This window comes from Oryctolagus cuniculus, chromosome 1 (genome assembly GCF_051225735.1).
Source record: "Oryctolagus cuniculus isolate XC-2025 breed Fujian yellow rabbit chromosome 1, ASM5122573v1, whole genome shotgun sequence".
Classification (NCBI taxonomy): domain Eukaryota; kingdom Metazoa; phylum Chordata; class Mammalia; order Lagomorpha; family Leporidae; genus Oryctolagus; species Oryctolagus cuniculus.
Window position 1 is genome coordinate 31,105,693 of NC_142867.1, and position 22,104 is coordinate 31,127,796.

The 22,104-nt window shown below is 42.1% G+C and overlaps 1 protein-coding gene across 3 annotated transcripts; it reads left to right on the forward strand.

Moving 5' to 3' along the window:
- Window positions 1-30: 30 nt before the first annotated feature.
- APIP (APAF1 interacting protein) lies at window positions 31-21,411 on the forward strand. 3 transcript variants are annotated; one of them, XM_008269664.5, is made up of 7 exons: window positions 31-164; window positions 10,852-10,952; window positions 15,945-15,993; window positions 17,176-17,293; window positions 17,626-17,761; window positions 20,389-20,556; window positions 21,091-21,411. In XM_008269664.5, the coding sequence occupies exons 1-7, from the start codon at window positions 108-110 to the stop codon at window positions 21,188-21,190; spliced, it is 729 nt and encodes a 242-aa protein (XP_008267886.1). In that variant the 5' UTR covers window positions 31-107; the 3' UTR covers window positions 21,191-21,411. The 3 variants fall into 3 exon arrangements, with proteins under 3 accessions (XP_008267886.1, XP_069927645.1, XP_089165867.1); XM_070071544.2 differs by having other exon boundaries at window positions 17,689-17,761; XM_089309741.1 differs by lacking the exon at window positions 31-164 and adding an exon at window positions 10,716-10,763.
- The last annotated feature ends 693 nt before the right edge of the window (window positions 21,412-22,104 follow it).

Here is a 22,104-nt window from a genome sequence, read left to right on the forward strand (position 1 = left end):
CGCCGCCTGATTGCACTTGCAGCCTCGCCGCACTAGCCCAAGCGGGGCGCCGAGAGAACGCAAAGTCCTGCGAAGACGAGAGGCCGAGGATCATCCTAGTCCAAGTCATGTCTGGTCGCCTTGCTCCGGAGGGAGACTGTTGCTCCCGGCGCTGTGGCGCGCAGGTAGGGGCGGGGCCGCGGCTGTCCGGCTCTTGGGAGGAGGCGAGGCGCTGCGGGGCGCGGGCCCGGCGCGGGGACGCGGGCGGGCGCGGGGGCGCGGGCGGGGCTTCTGTCATTGCCAGTCGCGCGGCCGGCGGCGGGAGCTGGGGGCTGAACCCTGAAGAAGGGCGGGTAACGGAGTGAGGAGAGTGTTTGGGCGACTGGAAGATAGTCACACACGGGTGTAGGCAGGCCCCCAAAGTAAACCTCGTTGAAATACCAGCATCGAAGTGACCCTTCATGAAGGGACCCACGGATAAAGTAGGAGTCTCAACCCAGTCGTAAGCCTGACAGTTTGACAGACGTGTTTTGGTTCCACGCGTGTTCATGAAAGATTTGAACCAACAGTTGGAAATCGGGACCAATTTCAGCCTCGCTTAGAACTTGGCCAGTTATGGCGGTGCTGGGCCTTGGCCATTGTGGGATCTGGATGGAGCTGAGTGGCGAGCACCACCTTCCCTGGCCGCTGCTTCCACTACTCAGAGACTTGCATGTGCGCTGAGGTGCACTGGGCCCCCGACCTCTGTGTCCGCTTGGTTTACACAAGTACATTTAATCGAATCGGAGCAGCAATTAGAGAAGTGTTAACACCCTGTCAGTGTAGTGTTAGGGTATCTGGAGACGATTGAGAGAGACGGTCTCATTGGCCTTAAGGGAAGTCTTCAATTGTAAGTACTGAACTTAGTACGCACGTTCAGTGTTTCCTATGAACCTAGCATTGTAGGTTTTACACAGTGCCAGCCACATCTGGTTCCTTCCCTCACAGGGCATTCTGTGTAGTGGGGGATAGAAAATAGGAACAGAGATAAGGACAGTATGACTGGGACATACTGTGATGAGAAAGTTTAGGATACTGTATGGGGCACAGACTTGAGTAGATGAAAGAACGCCTCTGGAGAAAATGAGGCCTCAACTAAGGCCTAAAGGAAGACATAGTCCCATGAAATGCAAAGGAAGGGTTCCAAGTAGAGAAATGGCATGTATAATTCTTAGTGACAGGGATAGACTAAGTCTTCATTGTCAAGAGAACTTTTTTTTTGACAGGCAGAGTGGACAGTGAGAGAGAGAGACAGAAAGGTCTTCCTTTTGCCGTTGGTTCACCCTCCAATGGCCGCTGCGGCCAGCGCGCTGCGGCCGGCGCACCACGCTGATCCGATGGCAGGAGCCAGGCGCTTTTCCTGGTCTCCCATGGGGTGCAGGGCCCAAGCACCTGGGCCATCCTCCACTGCACTCCCTGGCCACAGCAGAGAGCTGGCCTGGAAGAGGGGCAACCGGGACAGAATCCGGCGCCCCAACCGGGACTAGAACCCGGTGTGCCGGCGCCGCTAGGCGGAGGATTAGCCTAGTGAGCCGCGGCGCCCGCTGTCAAGATGTTCCTCTCAAGAGAATGTAAAGTAGGGAGAAAGGACTTGGGAAGAGATAGGCCGAAGAGGAACACCAGAACCAGACGTGTGTGGCCTGATAAGCCAATCTGAGAACACAGGCTTGTATGCTAAGGGCAGTGGGATGCTCCAGAAGATGGCTAAAGAAAGCACAAAATGCTGACTCGAGGTGAAGCTGAAGGGATGGGAGACAAAAGAGAAAGCTTGGCAAGGGATGGCAGTTTCGGGAGTGTGGGAGGTAGGCAGTGAAATCAAGACAGTGTAGTTTGTTGATTAGGTGTATTATATTTGAGGAAAGCAGGAACCAAGAGTGATTTCTAGGTTTCTGGTGGAGTAACTGGGGCTTGGTGATCCCCAAGAAAGAACACAGGAGGGAGAAGTGGTTTGTGATGAGCCTTGCCTTTTGAGGTCCATGGCTCGGTGTGTGGTCTTATAAACTGGGCAGTTGCATTTATGATTCTCAAGCTCAGAAGAGAGAGCGTCATTAAAGAGTTGCAAGGTGGAGCAGGCAGTTGACACAACGGGTAAGATGCTGCTTGGGATGTCTGGGTTGGACACCCAGCTCCACTCCCAATCCCAGCTTCCTGCTAAGGTGTACTGTGAGAAGCAAGCAGGTGATGGCTCAAGGGGTTGGGTCCCTGCTACCCATGTAGACAACCTGGCTTGGTGTCTGGCCAGGTCTCAGCTGTTGTGGGCATTTGGGAAGTGGACCACCAGGTAGTATACACCTATGTGTGTGTGTCCGTGGGTGTGCACATGCACCTGCCATTCAAATAAATTTAAAAAAGGAAAACATACTTGGAAGCCTTCACCAAAACCTTCCTTCTAAAAACCTGTGTGTTTATTGTTTTTCCTTTGATAAACATTCTCCTCTTAAACCATATTTAATTACTTTCCTTCTTCTGTAGTCCTTTCAGTGATGTTATTTTATCATCCTGTGCTCTAATTTCCCCGAGTGATTTGTGTTTCAGCAACTTTCTTCTGGTACTCTACAAAGATTCTTCAGGCACTGGTGTATTATTTTCAGGTCAAACTGAACTCATAACAGTAATCTGTAAACAGATTTCATGGTTCTGAAATTAAATCCCCAGTGATTTACTTCAGGCTCTTGAACTGAACTTTCTAACATCAACAAAAATCAAGAAGTGTTTCCCTATAAGCGAACATATTTACCCAGAAGCTGTATATAACAAAATTTAGAGGCTGACAGCTGCAGGCCGGAGGAAGTCAGTGTTCCTGCCCTGAAGAAACATGGCGGCTGTTATGGCAAATGAGTAGCTGAAATCCAGTAGGCCAGCAATGGGCAGAACGGGCTGTGGGGATGTGGGCAGGAGAAGATTAATTTTCTTAAGAGGACAAAGTACTGGCTACTTCAAAGAGTTTGTGGGAAAATGGAATGAAAAGTTTATCTTGGTGTAAAAGAATTTTGAAATTGTACTTGTAAGTAGTTTACAAGTAGAAGGGGAGAAGGCAGTTTCAGACAGGGATTTGTAGGTGGTTTTATGGAGAACTTGGCATTTTAGATGAGCCCCATTTTTGACATGGAGACCAAAATGAAGATACTAGGCCCTGTCTTGAGAAGTTGCACTATGCAACTCTGGACTCTTTTTGCTAGATGGGAATATGGGCTCATTGTCTAGTTCTGCTTAATTATTTCTTTAAAGATTTATTTAGTTTGAAGGAGAGAGAGAGAGAGAGAGAGAGAGAGATCTTCCATATGCTGATTCACTCCCCAGATGGCCGCAAAGGCCAGTACTGGGCCAGGCCAGAGCCAGGAGCTTCATCTGTGTCTTCCATGTGGTGGCAGGGGCCCAAACACTTGGGCCATCTTCTGCTGCTTTCCTAGGCCATTAGCAAGGAGCTGGATTGGATGCAAAGCAGACAGGAATTGAACCCGTGCCCCTATGGGATGCTGGCATTGCAGGTAGCGGCTTTACCTGCTGCCCCACAACACCAGCCACTGTTCTGCTTTTTTAAGGGAAACTGAAAATTAGGGTTCTCTATGAAATCTCATGGTCTTAGAATCTCAGATTCTTTCTAAGCATTGTGACTTCCTGTGAGTCTGATTCAGTGCCTAAGATAGCAGTTTGGAACCTCTAATGTAGGACCTGTTTTCTGTAAGAGATCTGCTCATGTTTATGAGCAAAGCATTGTGACAGGTGTATCTATATTAAGAACCTATTTCCCAACCTTTAAGGAAGAAAAACTAGATAGGCTCTGTTTCTTTTTCTAACCTGACCTTTCACAGTATCCTGTTTTTTTAAATTTTTTTATTTTTAAAGCAGAGTTACAGAGAGAGAGGGAGAGTGGAGGGTGAGAAAGAAATCTTTAATCTGCTGGCTCACTCCCCAAATGGCTGCAATGGCCAGAGCTGAATGAGGCTAAAGCTAGGTGCTTCTTCAGGTCTCCCACATGAGTGGCAAGGGCCCAAGCACTTGGGCCATCTCCCCCCATTTTCCCAGGCACATTAGCAGGGAACTGGATCAGAAATGGAGCAGCCAGGAATCGAACCCGTGCCCTTATGGAATAGTGACACTGCAGGCAGCAGATTAACCCACTACACCACCAGCCCCAGTGTCCTATATGTTTTGACCCTGAATAAATGTGTTCTTTGCTATTCTGACAACAGCGACCATCCAGTACATTGTCCTCTGTTTCCCTAGACTTCATCAGTTCCAATCATCTTGACCCCTGGCCCCCTCACTCTTGGAATTCATTCCCATGGTCATTTCCCTCCCAGTGCAACCCCTGCCATTCACCACACACTTTCTAGAGCACGGGACTTTTCTTTTTAGCTCCTGTGTTCCCTCGGTGTGCCTTCCACCAGAGGATCCTCCACACTGTGTTGTGAATAATTGCCTTTCCTTGAATGCCTCTCACTGAGGCTGCTGAGAATTGTCCCACTGAACACAAGGACCACTCAACTATATTAGTTAGTGTCTTCACTAATAATGTTACTGCCACGCTAGTCCCTAAGTGACTATTCCAAAACATCACCAACTCACCTCACCTACTTCACCAGGTCTGTTTCACCAGGATGGCAAAGAACGTGAAAGGTATTAGGGGTGAACTGGAATACTTTTCCCACCAACAGTATATTGAAAGGTTAAGGACTAAGGGTCTAGAATCAGACTGGATTCAAACCCTGACTCTGCCATTTAATACCTGCATAGCCTTGGATAGGTTACTTAATCTTTCTTGGTATAATAGAGTTGCTTTAAGGATGAAATCTGTATAAACCCCTTAGAATAGTGACTGGCACAAAGTAGGCATGCGATAAATGCTAGCAGTTCTTACTGTCTTGTTATTACATATTTGATTCATCTTTACTCTTCCTGCTGTCTAAGTAAACACTTCTCTGATATAATGCCAACTTCTGTGCCTCCAATAAACTGTGAGGCCTTTTCAATGTTGGCTCACATTCTCCTATAACCTTAATCTCTCCCTGTCCCCAATTTTTCCCTCCTAGCATATAACAGGAAACTCCTGTTGTCAAGTAGATTTCTCTTTCCCAGTCCAGTCCTTCCAGCAACACTATTGAAAGGGTTGCTAGAGTTCTCGGCCTCCCAAGTTTCATTCACTTCTAAATGAGAGTGCCTGAAGCCCGTGGCAATTCAGCCTTTACACCCCATCTTTTGAAACAGTTGTTATGTAAGGTCCTGGTTGACCTCATTTGCAAATATACTTGGCCTAGCAAAACCCTTAGCCAGGATGAACCCTGCGACCCCCCACCTGCTTTGTCCCTGCGCTGAGCAGCTGAATGTTGCTGGAGAATATTACACAGCTGTGCCCCTGGCCTCACTTCATGTGCGTGATTTCAACCCCAGCTGGCACTAGACACTTCCGAACAGTGCTCCTGTGGTTCCCTAGTAGCTTGCCATCCTCCTCCCCAGGATGACTGTTCCTTTTATCCTCCTGTGGCGCTCCTATCCTGGCCCCACACTCTTACTCAGCTGATAGAAGCCATCAGATAAAGGAACTTCCTCACCTTCCTACCACAGAACCTACCACAGAGCTGGTGGACCAGGAGCCCAGCTGCTTCTAATGTCATCAAATGGAAGAAGTTCTGTTCCTCCACTTGTGCTCGCGATCTCCTGCCCTCTCACCTTCTCAAGTTATTGTTCTCCCTCTCCCAGGTTCTCGTACCATAAATCGGTAGCTTTCTGGGAATCCTGTTCTCACCAGCGTGCCTTTCAAGGCTCTACAAGTTCATCTCCACGTGCTCACGGCACTGCCCGGTGCTACCTCACCAGCTGTTCCTCTACCCATCAAGTACTTTCTCACTGCACTTGCTGTTCCCTCTACCTGGAGTGCTTGCCTCCTCCAGTACCACCTTGCATGTACACACACCCTTCCTCACCACGCAGGGAGTTCGCACATTAAATGCCATCTGCTCCGAGAGGCCTTCTTGATCACCATAATCAAAGTAGATGGCCCCTGCCATTTTTTTCAGAGTCCCTGGTTTGTTTCCTTCTTACTGCTCATTAGAATGTATGAATCTGTTCTCCTCTTTACCTTTTAAATCCCGCCCTGCCCAGAATATACATTTATTTAGTGCAGGAACTTCATCTTGTTCCTGGCAGAATTCCCAGCGCCTAGAACAGTGCTCTGCACACCATAAGCCTGCAGTGTTTGTGACAGCTTCCCAATGAAAGGCACCGCTCTGTGCTCAACTGCTCAGCCAGGCTTAGACACTTTCTTGTGTCTCCTTCAGTTCCCTCACCCCACATCATTTCTCTTGAAATCTCTTCCAAACCCATCCCTATCATCACTCCCCAACTATGTTGTTTTTAAACTTGCAGTAGCCTTCCTACTCATCATCCAGTCTTTCACTTTCTTTTTCACTACCATTCAGCCTCTGCTCTCTATTGCCATTATAGAAATATTTGAATAATAAATGGGATCATGTCATCTCATATTTAAAACTCCTCCATGGCCTTCAGCCTGCTAGGAAATACAGCCCGAACCCTGTGCATGTAGCCTGAAAGATCCTTGGACTCTACCTCCCTCCCACCCATCAAAACCTAATTTATGGCCACTTGCAGCTGCTGAGAATTCTGACAGAAATGCTTTCTCCTCTGCACCTCCCCAGCTTCTTCCCAGCATCCTTTGTTAAGACTTAGCTCAGGGGCAGGTGCTTGGCACAGCCCGGAAGACATTACTTGGGATGCCTGTATCCCATTTGGAATGCCTGGGTTGAGTCCTGGCTGTGCTTCCAGTTCAGTTTCCTGCTAATCCGCACCATGGGAACCAGCAGGTGATGGCTTAAAGTGCCTGGATCCTGCCACACCCATGGATGACCCAGTTCCAGGCTTCCAGATTTGAGGCCTGCTGCAGCTGTTGAGGGCATTTTGGGCATGGAGCCATTCAGTAAAAGAACTCTGTTTCTCTGCCTTTGAAATAAAATGAAAATAAGTAATGAATAAAAATGTATTGAACAAGAAGAGCTCAGTCGTCCTAGGAAGCTTTTCCCTAATTCCTGTTCTTTCCCATAATACCCTGGGCCGTCTTGTATCATGGTATTTTGTTTTGTCATTTTATAACCGCTAATTTCTTTATTAGCTTGTGAGCTCTTCCGGGATAAAGATTTTATCTCATGCATAATTGTTCCTTCAGGACTTATCACAGTGTTTAGCACTATTTTCTAGCTCTAAGTAGGTATCTTAGTGATAATCAAGGCTGATTTCCTTGAAATAACTAGAGTGAAAAATTGGAAAAATAAGAATAGAATCAAAAGCTTCTTAGATCTTAATGTTTCTGATAAATACAAAATGCTTTTATATGTTTGTCCCTCACTGTGAGATCTCTACTATGACTAATTGATAATAAATCTTTACATATATATTTCAAAGTTGTGATTCTATTTTTCAGTTTTATTTCATTTGTTTGAAAGGCAGAGTTCCAGTGAGGGAGTGGGGGAGGGGGAGGGGGAGAGAGAGAGAGAGAGAGAGAATCTTCTACCTGCTAGTTCACTCCCCAAATGGCCTCAATGGCCAGGACTGGACCAGGCCAAAGTTAGGAGCCAGGAGCTTCATCCTGGTCTCCCACCTGGATGCAGGGGCCCAAGCATTTGTGCCATTTTCTGCTGCTTTCCCAGGCTCATTAGCAGGGAGCTGAATTGCAAATGGAGCAGCTGGGACACAAACTAGTGCCCTTGTGGGATGCTGCATTGCCAGCGGTGGCTTAACCCACTAGGCTACGATGCCAGCCACTAAAATTATTATTATTATTGAAAACCAGATCTTTCAATAATAAACAAGTCTTAGTACTGACCTTCGGGGAGAACTATATACTAACTAAACTTTTCCTTCTTAAAATCCTTGTTAAAATATATACTTCTGGGTTTTACTGTCTTATTCTGGACAGTTTAAGAGTCTGCATTTTCACCAAATATATTTCTCTCAGTGCCTGCAATTGTGATTTTGTGGGTCTGCACGATTGAATGAAAATTATTAGCAGCAGCTGCCTTATCATTGTTATCCTGCATCATGAAACTGGCTAATTGCTATAATACCTCGTATTGGAAAAGACAGAAGGGAAAGGGGAGGCCGTGATAACAGACCATTTCCCATAATGTTTGCAATTTGCTGTGCAAATTGATGGTTTTAAGGATTGGAAAACTGCAGGAGTCTTCCCATTAGCACTATTTTAGTACATAATTGAAGCATCATTTATATCTCAAAAAAAAAAAAAGGAAATGACAAATTATATAGGGCTTTTACAATTTTGGCTAGATTCTCTAAGGACAGATGTAAGAAGTATCAATATGGTTTTATTGTTATTAGTTTAATTCAAGAATTTTTAACCCTTTAAAATGGAAAAGAAAGTAAAATTGACTGTGTCACACCTTATGTTGGGTGCTTTGCATCCTCTGTTCCTAATTTTATATTTTGAAGGCCAGTCTATCAGTCATCTTTCATAATACTTAACCTAAAATAAAATATAAATGGAAAGCACTAGCAGTGTATATGGGAAAACCCCTTAATTGCAAGTATCCAGTTAAGTAGCTGAGAACTCATTCTGTTCTCATCCATCCGTACCTGAAGGGTGTAGCACCTTGGGGTCCTAAGTATATGTGGAATTTTCTATTAGGTGCGGCCACTTTGAGCAGCCCCTCGGTTTTATCTGTGTTTCTAGTGGCTTGCATGGCTATACAGAATGAAGCTCCAGGTTCCCAGAGGCTTGCAGATACCTTTGGGAAAATTCTGGCTTTGGTGCTCACTTCCCTCCCAGGTGATCTTACTCATTTTTCAATGGCTACTTTCTTGCCAGTTCGGCCATCTATTTTGAAGTATTTTACAAAATGATGTATTGAACATTTTTACTTGTTTTCAAGATAAGACTCACTGTAACCTACTGTCCAAAATGAAAATCATTATATTCTTTACTTTTTTTGTTTTATTTTCATTAATTTAGACTGTAAAAAAAAAAAAAAAGGCCAGGGAAAGTGTTGATGTGTTCGTTTTTTGTTTTTTTTGTTTTTTTTTTTTTTTTGACAGATAGAATTAGACAGTGAGAGAGAGAAAAAGGTCTACCTTCTGTTGGTTCACCCCCCAAATGGCCACTACGGCCGGAGCTATGCCGATCCAAAGCTAGGAGCCAGGTGTTTCTTTCTGGTCTCCCATGCGGGTGCAGGGGCCCAAGCACTTGAGCCATCCTCCACTGCCCTCCTGGGCCACAGCAGAGAGCTGGACTGGAAGAGGAGCAACCGGGACTAGAACCCAGCGCCCATATGGGATGGAGGATTAACCAAGTGAGCCATGGCACCCGCCCTGATGTGTTCTTTTTCTTAAGAGGTCATTGAACTTCTATAAAAAGAAGGCTTGATGTTTACCTCAGTGTATATACATGTGCTCCTGTAGACACACATCTTCTTAGAAATGGGTCCAGCAAATAATTATGATTGCTTGAGTGTTTTTATTTCCCTGATCAGTATATGTGGCAAAAAAATCACTGTGGGAAAAAGTCAGGACATTTTTGGAATAAAATTAAAATCGAATCAACACACAGAGGATGTATCTATCATAGTATCTCATGTCTATTGTGTCTTAATTAAGTAAGGTGTTTTACATAAAAGAATTTTCTGGGTAGACCAAAGCTTTTACCTTTTAGCTTTTGATTTTATTTTCTTTGAGCCATCTCAGTATACTCTTCCATGATGCAGAGTCTGCCCTCCTCAACCCTGGGTTCCTCACTGCAGATCCAACCACCTGTGAACCAAAAGTATTTAGGGAAATAAAATGTGTCTGTACTGAATAACTATATACTTTTTTTTTCTTATCATTATCCCCTAAACAGTTAGGTAGAACAACTTCTACGTAACAGTAACACTTTTTTAGGTATAAATAATCCAGAGATGATCTAAATCTGTGGGGTTTCATCCCAAATACCGCATCATTTCATACAAGGGCCCTTAGCATCCAGAGCTTTTGGTGTCCACCAAGAGTCTTGGGACCAATCTTCCTCAGATCCCGAGGGAAACCATACTGGATGTTTCCCCCACCTTGTCCTGAAGCTGATTCCGTCATATTTTGTTGGATGAGTGGCTGTGCACTGAATCACTCCAGCTTGCCAAATAATGCAGTGGGTCCACCTTCCAAACATTAAAGCAAAATGTGGTTGTGCTGGGTTTCTTCCTGTGGGGAGCAACTCGGACTAGACTGTTACTGGAATTAAGACTTATTCTATGCATCTGCTTTCCCACAATATGGCGCTGGGAGAGGAAGAAACAGCTTCTACTCAGCTGCCTCCAGTTCAACCAATAAACTGTAGGACCTGCTCCTGATTGGAGGAGAGCAGCGTACTCGGCGTGTGGGTAGCAGAGTTGGGATTGGTGAAGAGGACTATAAAGGAGGAGAGAGACAACATGCATCAGGAACATCTAAGAGGAACACCTAAGAGGAACACCTGTGCAGTCCCCGAGAGAGCCGGCCGGCGGTGTGCCGCTCCCCTGTGGAAGTGGGGAATGTGGCAGGGGGAACCGCCCTTCCACGGAGGTGGAAGGGACGGTAGCCAACCCGGGAAGAACCAGCAGCAAACCCGGGGAGGGCCAAGCAGACGAAAGAACAGCGCAGGGTCCTGTGTCGTTCCTCCACGAAGACGGGGAGCGACACTTCCTCCCTGTACCTTTTCTGTGGGAGACTCCCTTAACCTTCCTTTAGCTGACTTTGGCTAAGATCAAGTGTAGTATCTGACTTCTTATTAGAAACGCCAGCTGGAATACTTGACAAAATAGTGTCTATTTTAAATATCATTCTCTTCTTTTTAAGGACAAGGAACATCCAAGATACCTGATCCCAGAGCTCTGCAAACAGTTTTACCATTTGGGCTGGGTCACTGGGACTGGAGGAGGAATTAGCCTGAAGCATGGGTAAGTTTCTGGCTGACGTCATTTCTGGGGATTCTCAACATGAGCAGAATACAGGGAGCCTCACGTGTTCTGTACTGAGAACAGCAGGTTGTCAGTCTTACATGATACTAAATGTTTCAGAATAGACAAGTGTGTATTCGCAGAACTGAATGGAACCTGTACATAAAAGTTGCAGATACAATGAATAACTGTGCATTTAAGAACCATACTCTCTAACCAGAATAATTTGTTCCCATCTTTGGAGTACCAAAGTTAAATTATGTGCTGCCACATTTGTTTATATGTGTGAAGTTATAAAAGGTTCTCTCAGTAGACAGGACTTGTTTGTAAGGTTCAGATGCATATCTTAAAGTCACTTAAATACAAATTACTAACCATTATGAATCCCAACAGTTATGTTGTATTGAGTCACAAGGAAGGCAATGTGCCTTTCTAAGCACATGCATTGTAATTGATGGCCATGGGACATGTTGGTCGGTATTCATCAGAGGGTAAGAGGAAACAAAAAGTTAATGGCATTTGATTGTTCATTAGATTTATACATCTTTCCTCTAAGAGGGTGAAGAAATAAGTAACTTACTAGTAATGAAAGTAGACACCATGGAATCTCATTTGCTCAAGGATTTCTGAAATAAGATTCATGTTTTTCCTTCTGAAATGTCTTAGGAATATTATTTGCTAGAGGTTGGATATTAAACTGAGTGATGTTGATTTATTTCTTTTTCCTGATTCACTTTCTTTAATAAAATGGGATTACTAAAATATTTATATGCTATTGACCATATAAGAGTCTAAGAATGCTGCCAGGGAAGATGCATTTAAGGTGTAGAAGGTAAAATATAATCAGAGTATTTTCAACAAAAAGGTTTTTGTTAACACAAAATGATACCATTGCAATTTCATCTGCCTCAAATTACCAGATAACTCATGAAACACATATTAATTGGACAGTGGGTAATAGTAGGAGGAGCCTTAGTCAACTATTAGCACAATTGTGGAGGTAAGGATTCACTTAAGTCTATTAAGATGGTGTTCCAAGTGGTGGACCCATCCATCCATCTGAGCCTCCTCTCTCACCATCACCCCGGTCGCTGGTGTGTCAGTTCAGCGTTGTGCCAAAATCTTTCATATGGGCCTGTTCATAGTAAACCCTATGATAACACTTATTGTTGTTTCACTTAATCCATTTGTAAGTGGAATCACAGTAGTTGGGTTTCCTAATGGCATTGTTTATTTAAAAAAATCATATTCTAAATAATGCCTTTAGTTAACCACTTTCATTTACATGTGCAAAAATAATTTGTATATGTACAAAATGGAGATTTCTACCAACCAGAACTAAAACATTTTAAATTGGCTCTTTTAAAAACAGAAAAGTTAAATATAGGAGAATGTAGAAGTCGAGGGACTTTTATTATGAAAAGACATAGAGGACCATGTTCTTTTTAGCAGAACTTTACCAACCCATGCACTGTGATTGTGTATGCGCATTTGCACATCTTTTAAGGTGGCTCTTGTAGCGGTGAAACCAATTTATAGGAAAGTTGCCTTACTTGTGGAAAGGCCACCTCCTCAGTTAGATTCTTAATGGGCGAGGAGCTCCTCCTAGAGGTCAGAGATAGAAAGAGCCTGTTTTGTGTCTACTTGTCTTTGGCATATTGTTAAATTCCTGCCTTATACAGTGAAATGGGCATTTTGTAGTAAAATATTGACTCTTATCCCTAACATTTAAATGATTTCAGACACCCACATCATTAACTTTGTCATTCTCATGTTGCTAGTGAAAGTTTGCTTTTGGCCGGCACCGCGGCTCACTAGGATAATCCTCTGCCTAGCGGCGCCGGCACACCGGGTTCTAGTCCTGGTAGGGCCACCGGATTCTGTCCCAGTTGCCCCTCTTCCAGGCCAGCTCTCTGCTGTGGCCAGGGAGTGCAGTGGAGGATGGCCCAGGTGCTTGGGCCCTGCACCCCATGGGAGACCAGGATAAGTACCTGGCTCCTGCCATTGGATCAGTGCGGTGCACCGGCCACAGCAGCCATTGGAGGGTGAACCAACGGCAAAGGAAGACCTTTCTCTCTGTCTCTCTCTCTCTCACTGTCCACTCTGCCTGTCAAAAAAAAAAAAAAAAAAAAGAAAGAAAGAAAGTTTGCTTTTGTCTGATGAATGAGGTAAGTTTGGAATGAAGTGCAAGCCTAATAGATAATGACTGACAGTAAGCTGTTTGGGAATACAAATGTATTTATTGATTCCAAGGTTTGACTGATACCATTCCATCTCAGGCTACTGGTGTATGGTTCCAGAAGATGTATAATCAAAAAAACAACTACAGATACTCATAAGAGTTAAGTCAAAGGACCAAGAAAATATAGTACTGAAGGCAGTTCTAGGATCCTCAGCAGCTGGTGTGTTTAGTTGGATCCTACCACTCATATGCAGCATTTCCTGTGTTCACAGTATAATAATGATATGTGTCAGAGACACTATTCTTGTTGTACTGTTACAGTTATAAACCCACGGTGTAGACTAGGTAAATGGAACAAAGTAAGATTTAAACATTTTTTCAATGTTTACTTACTTTCATTAGTGGAAAAGCAGAGCAACAGGGGTAGGGCTGGGAGGGGAGGGTAACGGTGGGGACAGAAACAGTAAGATCCTGTACTCACTGGTTCCTTTCCTACATGCCCACAACAGGCAGTGTGGGGCCAGGCCAAAACCAGGAGTCCCGAACTCCATCTGGATCTCCCACGTGGGTGGAGGATACTAAGCACGTGAGCCATTATCTGCTGCTTCCCAGGATACATTAGCAGGAAGCTGGATTAGAAGTATAGCACAGCCGAGGCTCAACCCTGCACTCCAGTATGGGATGCAGGTGTCTCAAGCAGTGGCTTAACCCACAGCAGGGCAATTTTCCCAGGAAGTTAATAAAAACAGAGGCAACTGGACATAGACTTATTATGAACTTCGTTGCTCCCACACTGTGAAAGAACAAGGAGGGAAGAGAAATAAGTTCCAAAACTCAATACCTTGAAATTTAAACTGCTTTTTGTTTGTGGCTTATGGCACCAAGTAAATGGTTCACTTTAGTCTTTGGCATCATTCCCTCCTGAAATAAAAGCTATTATGTCATCTTTGAGTTTTTATCCAGGCATTTCTGTCTTTGTAGGTGTATACGTGTTTTTTCTAAGAACTATTGAGTTAATCTCTTAATTACCCAAAGCTGATCAAAGTCTAAATTGATTTCCATCTTACAGGGCAGTAATAAAAAACAGACTTAACATACCAGATCACTTAAATAAGCAGAATACCCTTGGCTTGGCCACTTTGTAGCTGGGTTTTATTTACCAGTCGTTTTGCACTGTGTTGGTTCACTTTCCAGGACAGCATCAATTTCTCCCCACACAAGAAGACCCACCTGTGGATGTGAGTGGACCATGCACCACTCATGATGCTAGGGTTTCTTCCCTGTTACCCGGGACACAAGATCTGCATCACTGGTGTTTATGAAAGGCCCTTTAGAGCAGTGTGCCCCGTCCCTGTTCCCGTGGCTCCAGAAGAGTGTCCCTCTGTGCTGTCTTCCACAGCAGACTCTGAAACAACAGCCACGGCGTGGACAGCCAGTGCTGGCCTGCAGCTCTCATGCGCTGGGTTTCACTCACATTGGCAGGCATTTGTTTTCTAGACTTTTCCAGTGCAGCCTTAAAGTTTCATTTCACCTGATATTTTTTGTCAGTTCCAAGGCTGATGGCCACCGCCCACCTTTGACAGCTTAATCTGGGCCATCGTCCTTTTCACTATGAAACATTTGATAATTTGCTCGGTGCCCCTTGTGCCTCAGTGCAGAAGCCGGAGCTTGCAGATGCAGGCGTTTCTTAGGAAAGTGTGTGAGTGCGGGGCAGCTCGTTCACACTCCCTGGCAGCAGCCGGACTCAGAAGGAAGCCAAAGCAACATTACTGAGGGTGGGGAGAATTTACAGAAAATTTCGAAATTAGCTTCAAATAAAATTGGAGAATGCCTTGTGGTAAGTGATAGGGTGTGGCATCTCTCTCAGCACCACATCCAGTAATGAGATGTTTGCACATAGCCATTCTTCTATTTTCAACTTTCTGCCATCGTTTTAGCTTTATTACTAACTATTCTCCCAGATACACTTGCTTTTGAAATAAGGAAGATATGGTTCTGTTCCAAAAGTTGCCCAACGTTAATGCTGTGATTTAACAAACCGTCCAGCAGAGGTCCCTGAACTTCAGGGTTTGTAATGAGCACTTCAAATAATAGAATGAAACCTGCTTGTTTGCCTGATAGAAATCTACTCCTGTTGAACTTGTTTTCCCCTGGTTGGGTTTTAGAACGATTGTATTTCACATATAGCGGTATAAACCCTGCTTATTCGCACCTTAAGGTACAAAGAAATTTTCAGATTTTTGTTTCCCCTAGCTAGACAAAAGCCTAGTTACCACTGATTTTTGCACCATGGAAAGATATAAATAGGGGTGGGGCTTGTGGCACAGTGGGTTAAGCCACCCCTTGGGACACCCACATCTTATATTAGTGTACCAGTTCAAGTCCTGGCTACTCTGCTACCAGTTCAGCTCCATGATAATGCATCTAGGAAGGCAGCTGATGATGGCCCAAGTACCTGGGTCCCTGCCACCCACATGGGAAATCCAGATAGTTTTCCGGGCTGTTGTAAGCATTCAGAGAGTGAACCAATGGGTAGAAGATAGCTCTCTTTGTTTGTCTCCCTCTCTGTCACTCTGCCTTTCAAGTAAATAGATAAAGTCTTTTTTAAAGAAGAGATAAATAGATGTGAAAATATAGAAAAGTAACTCCCACCAGCCTTGTAAAGGTGTTGCAGTAGCTGGTGTTCTTTTTATTTGTTTGACTTGCTTTATAAAGAATGTTAGTTTTTGATCTACAAGGAAATACTTTTCTTTATGCAAAAGTAGAAAATGAGTTCAATGAATCCCAATTCCTGTATTTTGTGTTTCCAGCAATGAGATCTACATCGCTCCTTCAGGAGTGCAAAAGGAACGAATCCAGGTATGGCAAAGGGAGCCTTCCTAAACCCAATGCCTTTTCTTTTTTTTGTTTTTCTTGTTTTTTTGTTTTTTGGTTATTGTTTTGTGAAATGGAATTACTTTTAAAATAAAATGATGTTTTAAAGGGTGATTATGTTGTGATAATTCAAATAACTTATCAGCAAGCATTTCTTGAGCAGCGATTAAATGGTCTTTTAAAGTGGTGCATATCCTCCATGCCACGAGTGCGGGTTTTGGAATCTCACTCAGCCTGTAGGGGGCGAAAGAGGGTAGCACAATCTCACATGGACAGGGATCCTTACATCGCAGGTAGAAGACCTATCAGGCTAGTGAGAGAATCATTTCAGTGGTCTCAGACCAAATGAATGCAATTTCCATATCAGCAAAGCTATTCCAATTTGAAGTGATGAAACTTTACTTCAAAATTTTGGGAAATCCCATTTTGTATTAATACTGGGATATTAGTCAAAACTTAATTAAAATGAGCACATATGTAGTTCCTAAATTTATAGCAAGAAAAAATCTGCTTCATTGATCAAATGTTTATATTTTAATTTGTAATAAGCCCTGGCAAATGGAAACTGTAAGTCAGAGATACACACATATTACTGTAATTCCTTAAACGTGAAAGATAATATGCCTTATTGAGATAAACCTTTCAGAGTGCCAGTTAAGAAGATAAGAAAATTTTACTCTAAAGTCTTGCTCTAATTTTATGAAAGGTACTTCAGATAGTTGCAAAATTGCAGGACAGAGTTGAGAAGCTAAACTAGTGAAACGATGGCAACATCACTGCATATTTATTAATTTTCCATGTCAATGGAAATAACCATTCTAAAGGAATATGGTTTTTTAAGCCATGAATGCTTTTGTTAGTAGAGAAGATTTTTTATTTCTAAAACTTTTGAGAGAAAAACTATAATTATGTAACTATTTAAAATGTGAGATACATATATACAAATATTAGCACTCAAGTTCTTTAAAAAGTTCATGGAAAATGTGTAATATAAAAAAAAGCTGTGCATGATTTCAAAGTTTTTTGCACCAAAAATAAATGTATCCTTTAATTCTATTTTTCCATGAAATTTTTTAAGTGTGTGTGTGTGTGTGCTTTAGAAAAGGGGTATTTCTGAGTGATACTGTATAAACCTTCTTTTTCCCTCCCCCTCCCCCTCATGAATAGCCTGAAGACATGTTTGTTTGTGACCTAAATGAACAGGACATCAGTGGCCCTCCACCATCTAAGAAACTAAAGAAAAGCCAGTGTACACCTCTTTTCATGAACGCTTACACAATGAGAGGTATGCAGAAAACACCTTCAACAGAAGGAATGTTTGCAGAGTAGGCCCCCTCAATAACAGTAATTACAACTTAAATTAATAGCTCTTGAATACTTGCCCTGTAGAACTTGAAATGTGTTAACTCATTCAGTTCTCACATCAGCCTGTGAGGAAGTCCATTTTTATTCCATTTTATTTGCTACTGACTGCCAATTTACTCCATGCCACAGAAGATCAGCCCACGACCATATGTGAATATATATATTTAACGTATACATCTATGTGTATATGTATTGTTGCTTAAGGTTCAGCTTTGTCTCTGTTGAGCACATGACCTTTTCTTCCTCCTTCAGGGGCAGGTGCGGTGATTCATACCCACTCTAAAGCTGCTGTCATGGCCACCCTTCTCTTTCCAGGACGGGAATTTAAAATTACACATCAAGAGATGATAAAAGGAATAAAGAAATGCACCTCAGGAGGGTATTATAGGTATTGTGTGTGTGTCTTAAATAATTTGAGGGGTGGGCATTTAGCCTAGTAGTTGACACTAGTTAGATCGCCCATGTCTTAGGTCTGAGTACCTGAGTTTGATGACTGGCTCCAGCTCCTCACTCTAGCTTCCTGCTTTTGTGGGTCCTAAGAGGCAGCAGATGAGGGCTCAAATAATTGGATCTCTGCTACCCATCTAGGAGTTCTGGATTGAGTTCCTGGCTCCCAGCTTCAGGCAGCCCAGCCCAGCCCGGCCCAACTATTATATGCATTAAGGATTCAGGGAGTGAACCAACAGATGGGTGTTTCCCTCTCTCTCTCTCTCTCTCTCTCTGTGTGTGTGTGTGTGTGTGTATTTCTGTCTCTCAAATAAATGGTTTGAAAAGCATTTTCCCTTCGTTTTCACAAATAGGATTCCCATCTTTTTAAGCATATATAATGAAATGTAGGGTGTGTTAAGTAGTATCCCACTTAATGTTATACTTCCAGATCTATTTTTAGTCACACATGCCAGATGTCTTCCTTCCTCCCCCACCTCTGCCCCAGCCATGGCAACTTCTTAACGACACGAATAATGCGTTGTTTATTAAAGTAAAACAGAAACAACTGAGCTATTTCTGTACAGACAGGGAGATTATACCCCTATACAGAGGCACCCAAGGAGCAAGGTATCCCACCCTCCACAGCGTCCTAGGAGGTTTGGGCCATGAGGAAAGTTGATACTTCATTTTGATTTAATTTAGTGTTTGTGGAATATTTCCATATTGGTAAATGTTTTCTAATCATTTTAATTAAGCAGATTTCTGTGCTTTTAGAATTTGGGGGTTGGAAGGTGGCATGGATAGTAAATGTTGAACAGTGACCTTCTAGATAAGTTTAAAGCTACCAGCCCACAAAAAAGTAGGAGTCATTCACAAATCTAGAATATAATGGCATGAAAAAACATGTTACTTGTGCTCAGGTACAAGCTAAGCCCTGCCTTGGACTTTTATTAGCGTTCTTCTCTGAGAGCCTTCACCCTTCTTAATTTCCTAAAGGACCTGATTCTGCCTTGCCTTGTTTAGGAGAAAACAGTGCCAGTTTTACTAAAGTGTTCTTAACAGCAATATCAAGTTCTTACTGCCTGTAGCAAAATGTACATGTTTAAACTAGTGTGCTGAGAAATAATTTGATTTGACTTCAGTTAATATTTATTGTGTGCCTAAAGCATTCCTCAACACTGTGAAACAACAAAAATTAAATATTTAAATGATAAAACATGTACACACTGAGCAAAGTACAGCCCACATTGCCTTTTCCAGATCCAGGTCTTGAAGGACAGACATTATGAGTGGTATCAGTTTCATAAGCATCTGATTGCCTTGGTGAAGAAGTAAAAATCAGGTGGAAGAATGTTCTAAGTCCATCTTTTAAAAAATTAATTAATTAAAGGACTCCTTTAAAATACTCAGTTCTTAGCAGGGAAGGTAAGCGTGTATAAATGTAGCTGTCCTCCCTTTGGGGAGAACACGCTTGTTCCAGGGTAAAAGACCAACGTTTGATGGTCAAGGGACTGCCTTGACTCTGTTTCTCATGTGACTTGTTCAGGATCAGTGTTCTGTCTGTAAAATGGCAGGATTGACTTCAGTTGAATTTTCACGTCTTATTTGCTGTGAAATTATTGAGTACCTGGAAATATTTCAGTATATGATAGAGAAAAAATGATAAGTTTGAGGTTCCCCTGTCCAGTATTAAGAAATATGGGAGGCTAGCGATCTATTTCTTCCATATTTAAGGATAATTTATAATTACATATGTTTTCCTTGGGTTGAAATACTGGGCAAGTCCACACTGTTTAATGATAGTAGTTGGCCGTGTTATTTATTGCATGACAACTACTTATTCTACACGTGCTGTGAAGTAATAAGTTCTGATGCTTGTTCATGTACAGCTTGTTATTGTTGTTAGGTTTAAGCACTATAGAGATAGTGAAAAAGTAAATATTATATTTAATAAGGCCAGAGAAATTCATATAAAAAAGAAAACTCTGAGTTTTTATTGGTTATAAATGACCTTCATGGAAATGAAAGAAGTGCTAATGCTACAGATTTGAGAATATATTATATTACTTCTACTAGTTATCTCTAGAAAGTTCTTGCTGTCCTAGTGCCACACACCACACCTGTAGTTTGATTTGCCTATCTGAGACACCTTGAGGTCCTGCAGAGATGAAATACAATAACTTTGAATTGTTGGGAAATTCCTACTTAATCAGTTGTTCAATTTTTAATCCTTTCTATGCTTCTGATTCTGAGGTTTATCATCTCTCCTGCTTAAAAAATAGTTTGATTATCTCTGCTTCAAGGAGATACTTGTATGATCTTGACAGTTTCTTTGTTAAGTTTTGGTACACTGTACAGATTTCTCCTTATACTTGAGATTAGAACAATGCCTGTCAACTTCTCAAGGTCTCTTTGATAGAAATGTTTATGCAAGATGAAAGGAGTAACATGCAACATCTTGTTTATAATTTGGAATGGCTCTCTAGATGCAGTGTCTGACTAGGTACCTGAAACAGTTACAAACTGTATACATGAGAATACCTTTATTTGTTTTAAAGAGAAAAAATGACTTGTTTTGTCCTACAGATATGATGATATGTTAGTGGTACCCATTATTGAAAATACACCTGAGGAGAAAGACCTTAAAGAACGAATGGCTCAAGCAATGAATGAATACCCAGACTCCTGCGCAGTGCTGGTCCGACGCCATGGAGTGTATGTGTGGGGAGAAACGTGGGAGAAGGCTAAAACCATGTAAGTGTCAATCAGAATGCTTGGGACAAGTCACTACACTCTCAGTGTGAAGGGAATGAAATACATTTTATGCTTTTTAAATGAAGCATCATTTTTGTGTGTATGTAATTGGTTCAAATGGTTATTATTATTATTTTTAGATGCTTGATTTTTATTGTGTATTCACTCAGTACAAAGTGTTTATTGGATGAGCTATTCTTCGGCAAGACTTGGTGTGTTTTAATACAAAGAGAAAGGAGACATGGATACCAAGTCTTACTTGACAGAGCGGCACATAGTGAAAATTATACATTTATATAAGTAGTATATTTTAAACCCTCTTTTATTTTATGAGAAATACATATAATGTGATTGTGTGATTCTTTCCTGTGTTGTAAAAATGTTAAGGGAAAAAATAAGAAAAATTTGGCCTGGAATTGAGAGAAAAAATGTACAGGTACTAGAAACAAAGCAGGGTTAACTGGTGAGAGAGGCAAAGTCTGGTTGTTTTAGATTGGACACCTGTATTTCAGTAAACACCTTTTTCCTTTACAGGTGTGAGTGTTATGACTATTTGTTTGATATTGCCGTATCAATGAAGAAAGTGGGACTTGATCCTACACAGCTCCCAGCTGGTGAAAATGGAATTGTATAAGCCAAATGGAAGCTTCATCATACACAGAGATAAGATTACACTTAATTATTACTTAATGAAATGACTATTTTTTTAAAGAATTGAAAATTTCTGTAATGTTATTATTTTTGTCACTGAATCATGCACTTGTCATCCTGAATTTCTTCTGACATTGAATGGTGTTTGTTTATATACCTGTATTTTTAAGTGACAGAGTAATGGAATAAAAATTTTATACTCAATGTTGTTTATGTTTATTTTTAAATCCTTAATCCTTAATGATGAAATAGTTGCATTTAAACTACTTTTTTATATATACATCCTCTGAGAACGCTTCTCAAACTTTTTTTTTTTTTTTTGCTTAATCCAGGTTTTAATTTATACATGACTCATTGTTCTTACTATGGTATCTTCATGTTATTAAAGTCTATATAGGTTATAATTAAACATAACCTTATTTTTTCCTCATTCTTTTTCTCTTTTAGAAGTATGTTCAAAATCAGATACAGAAGTGGAGAATGGGTTTATGTCTGAATCTGGTTTTATATATGCCTTAAACAGAAAAACAGAATATAGGTGTAAGCCAGGATATGTAAGCACAGGTGGTGAAACATCAGGATCAATTACATGCCTGCAGAGTGATGGTCCCATCAACCCACATACATTAGTGAGTAATGTATACATTCGTATCGCATTATCCTGGGGATGTACAAAAAGTTACTTTATTTTAAAATTTTTTAAAACTTTTCAAAAATGATTTTATCTATTTATCTGAGAGGCAGAGACCAAGACAAAGGTCTTCTATCTGCTGATTCGCTCCCCAAATGGCCAGGATGGCCGGAGCTGAGCTGATCTGAAACCTCGAACCAGGAGCTTCTTTAAGGTCTAGCCATTTAGGTGCGTGGGCTCAAGCACTTGGGCCATCTTCCACTGCT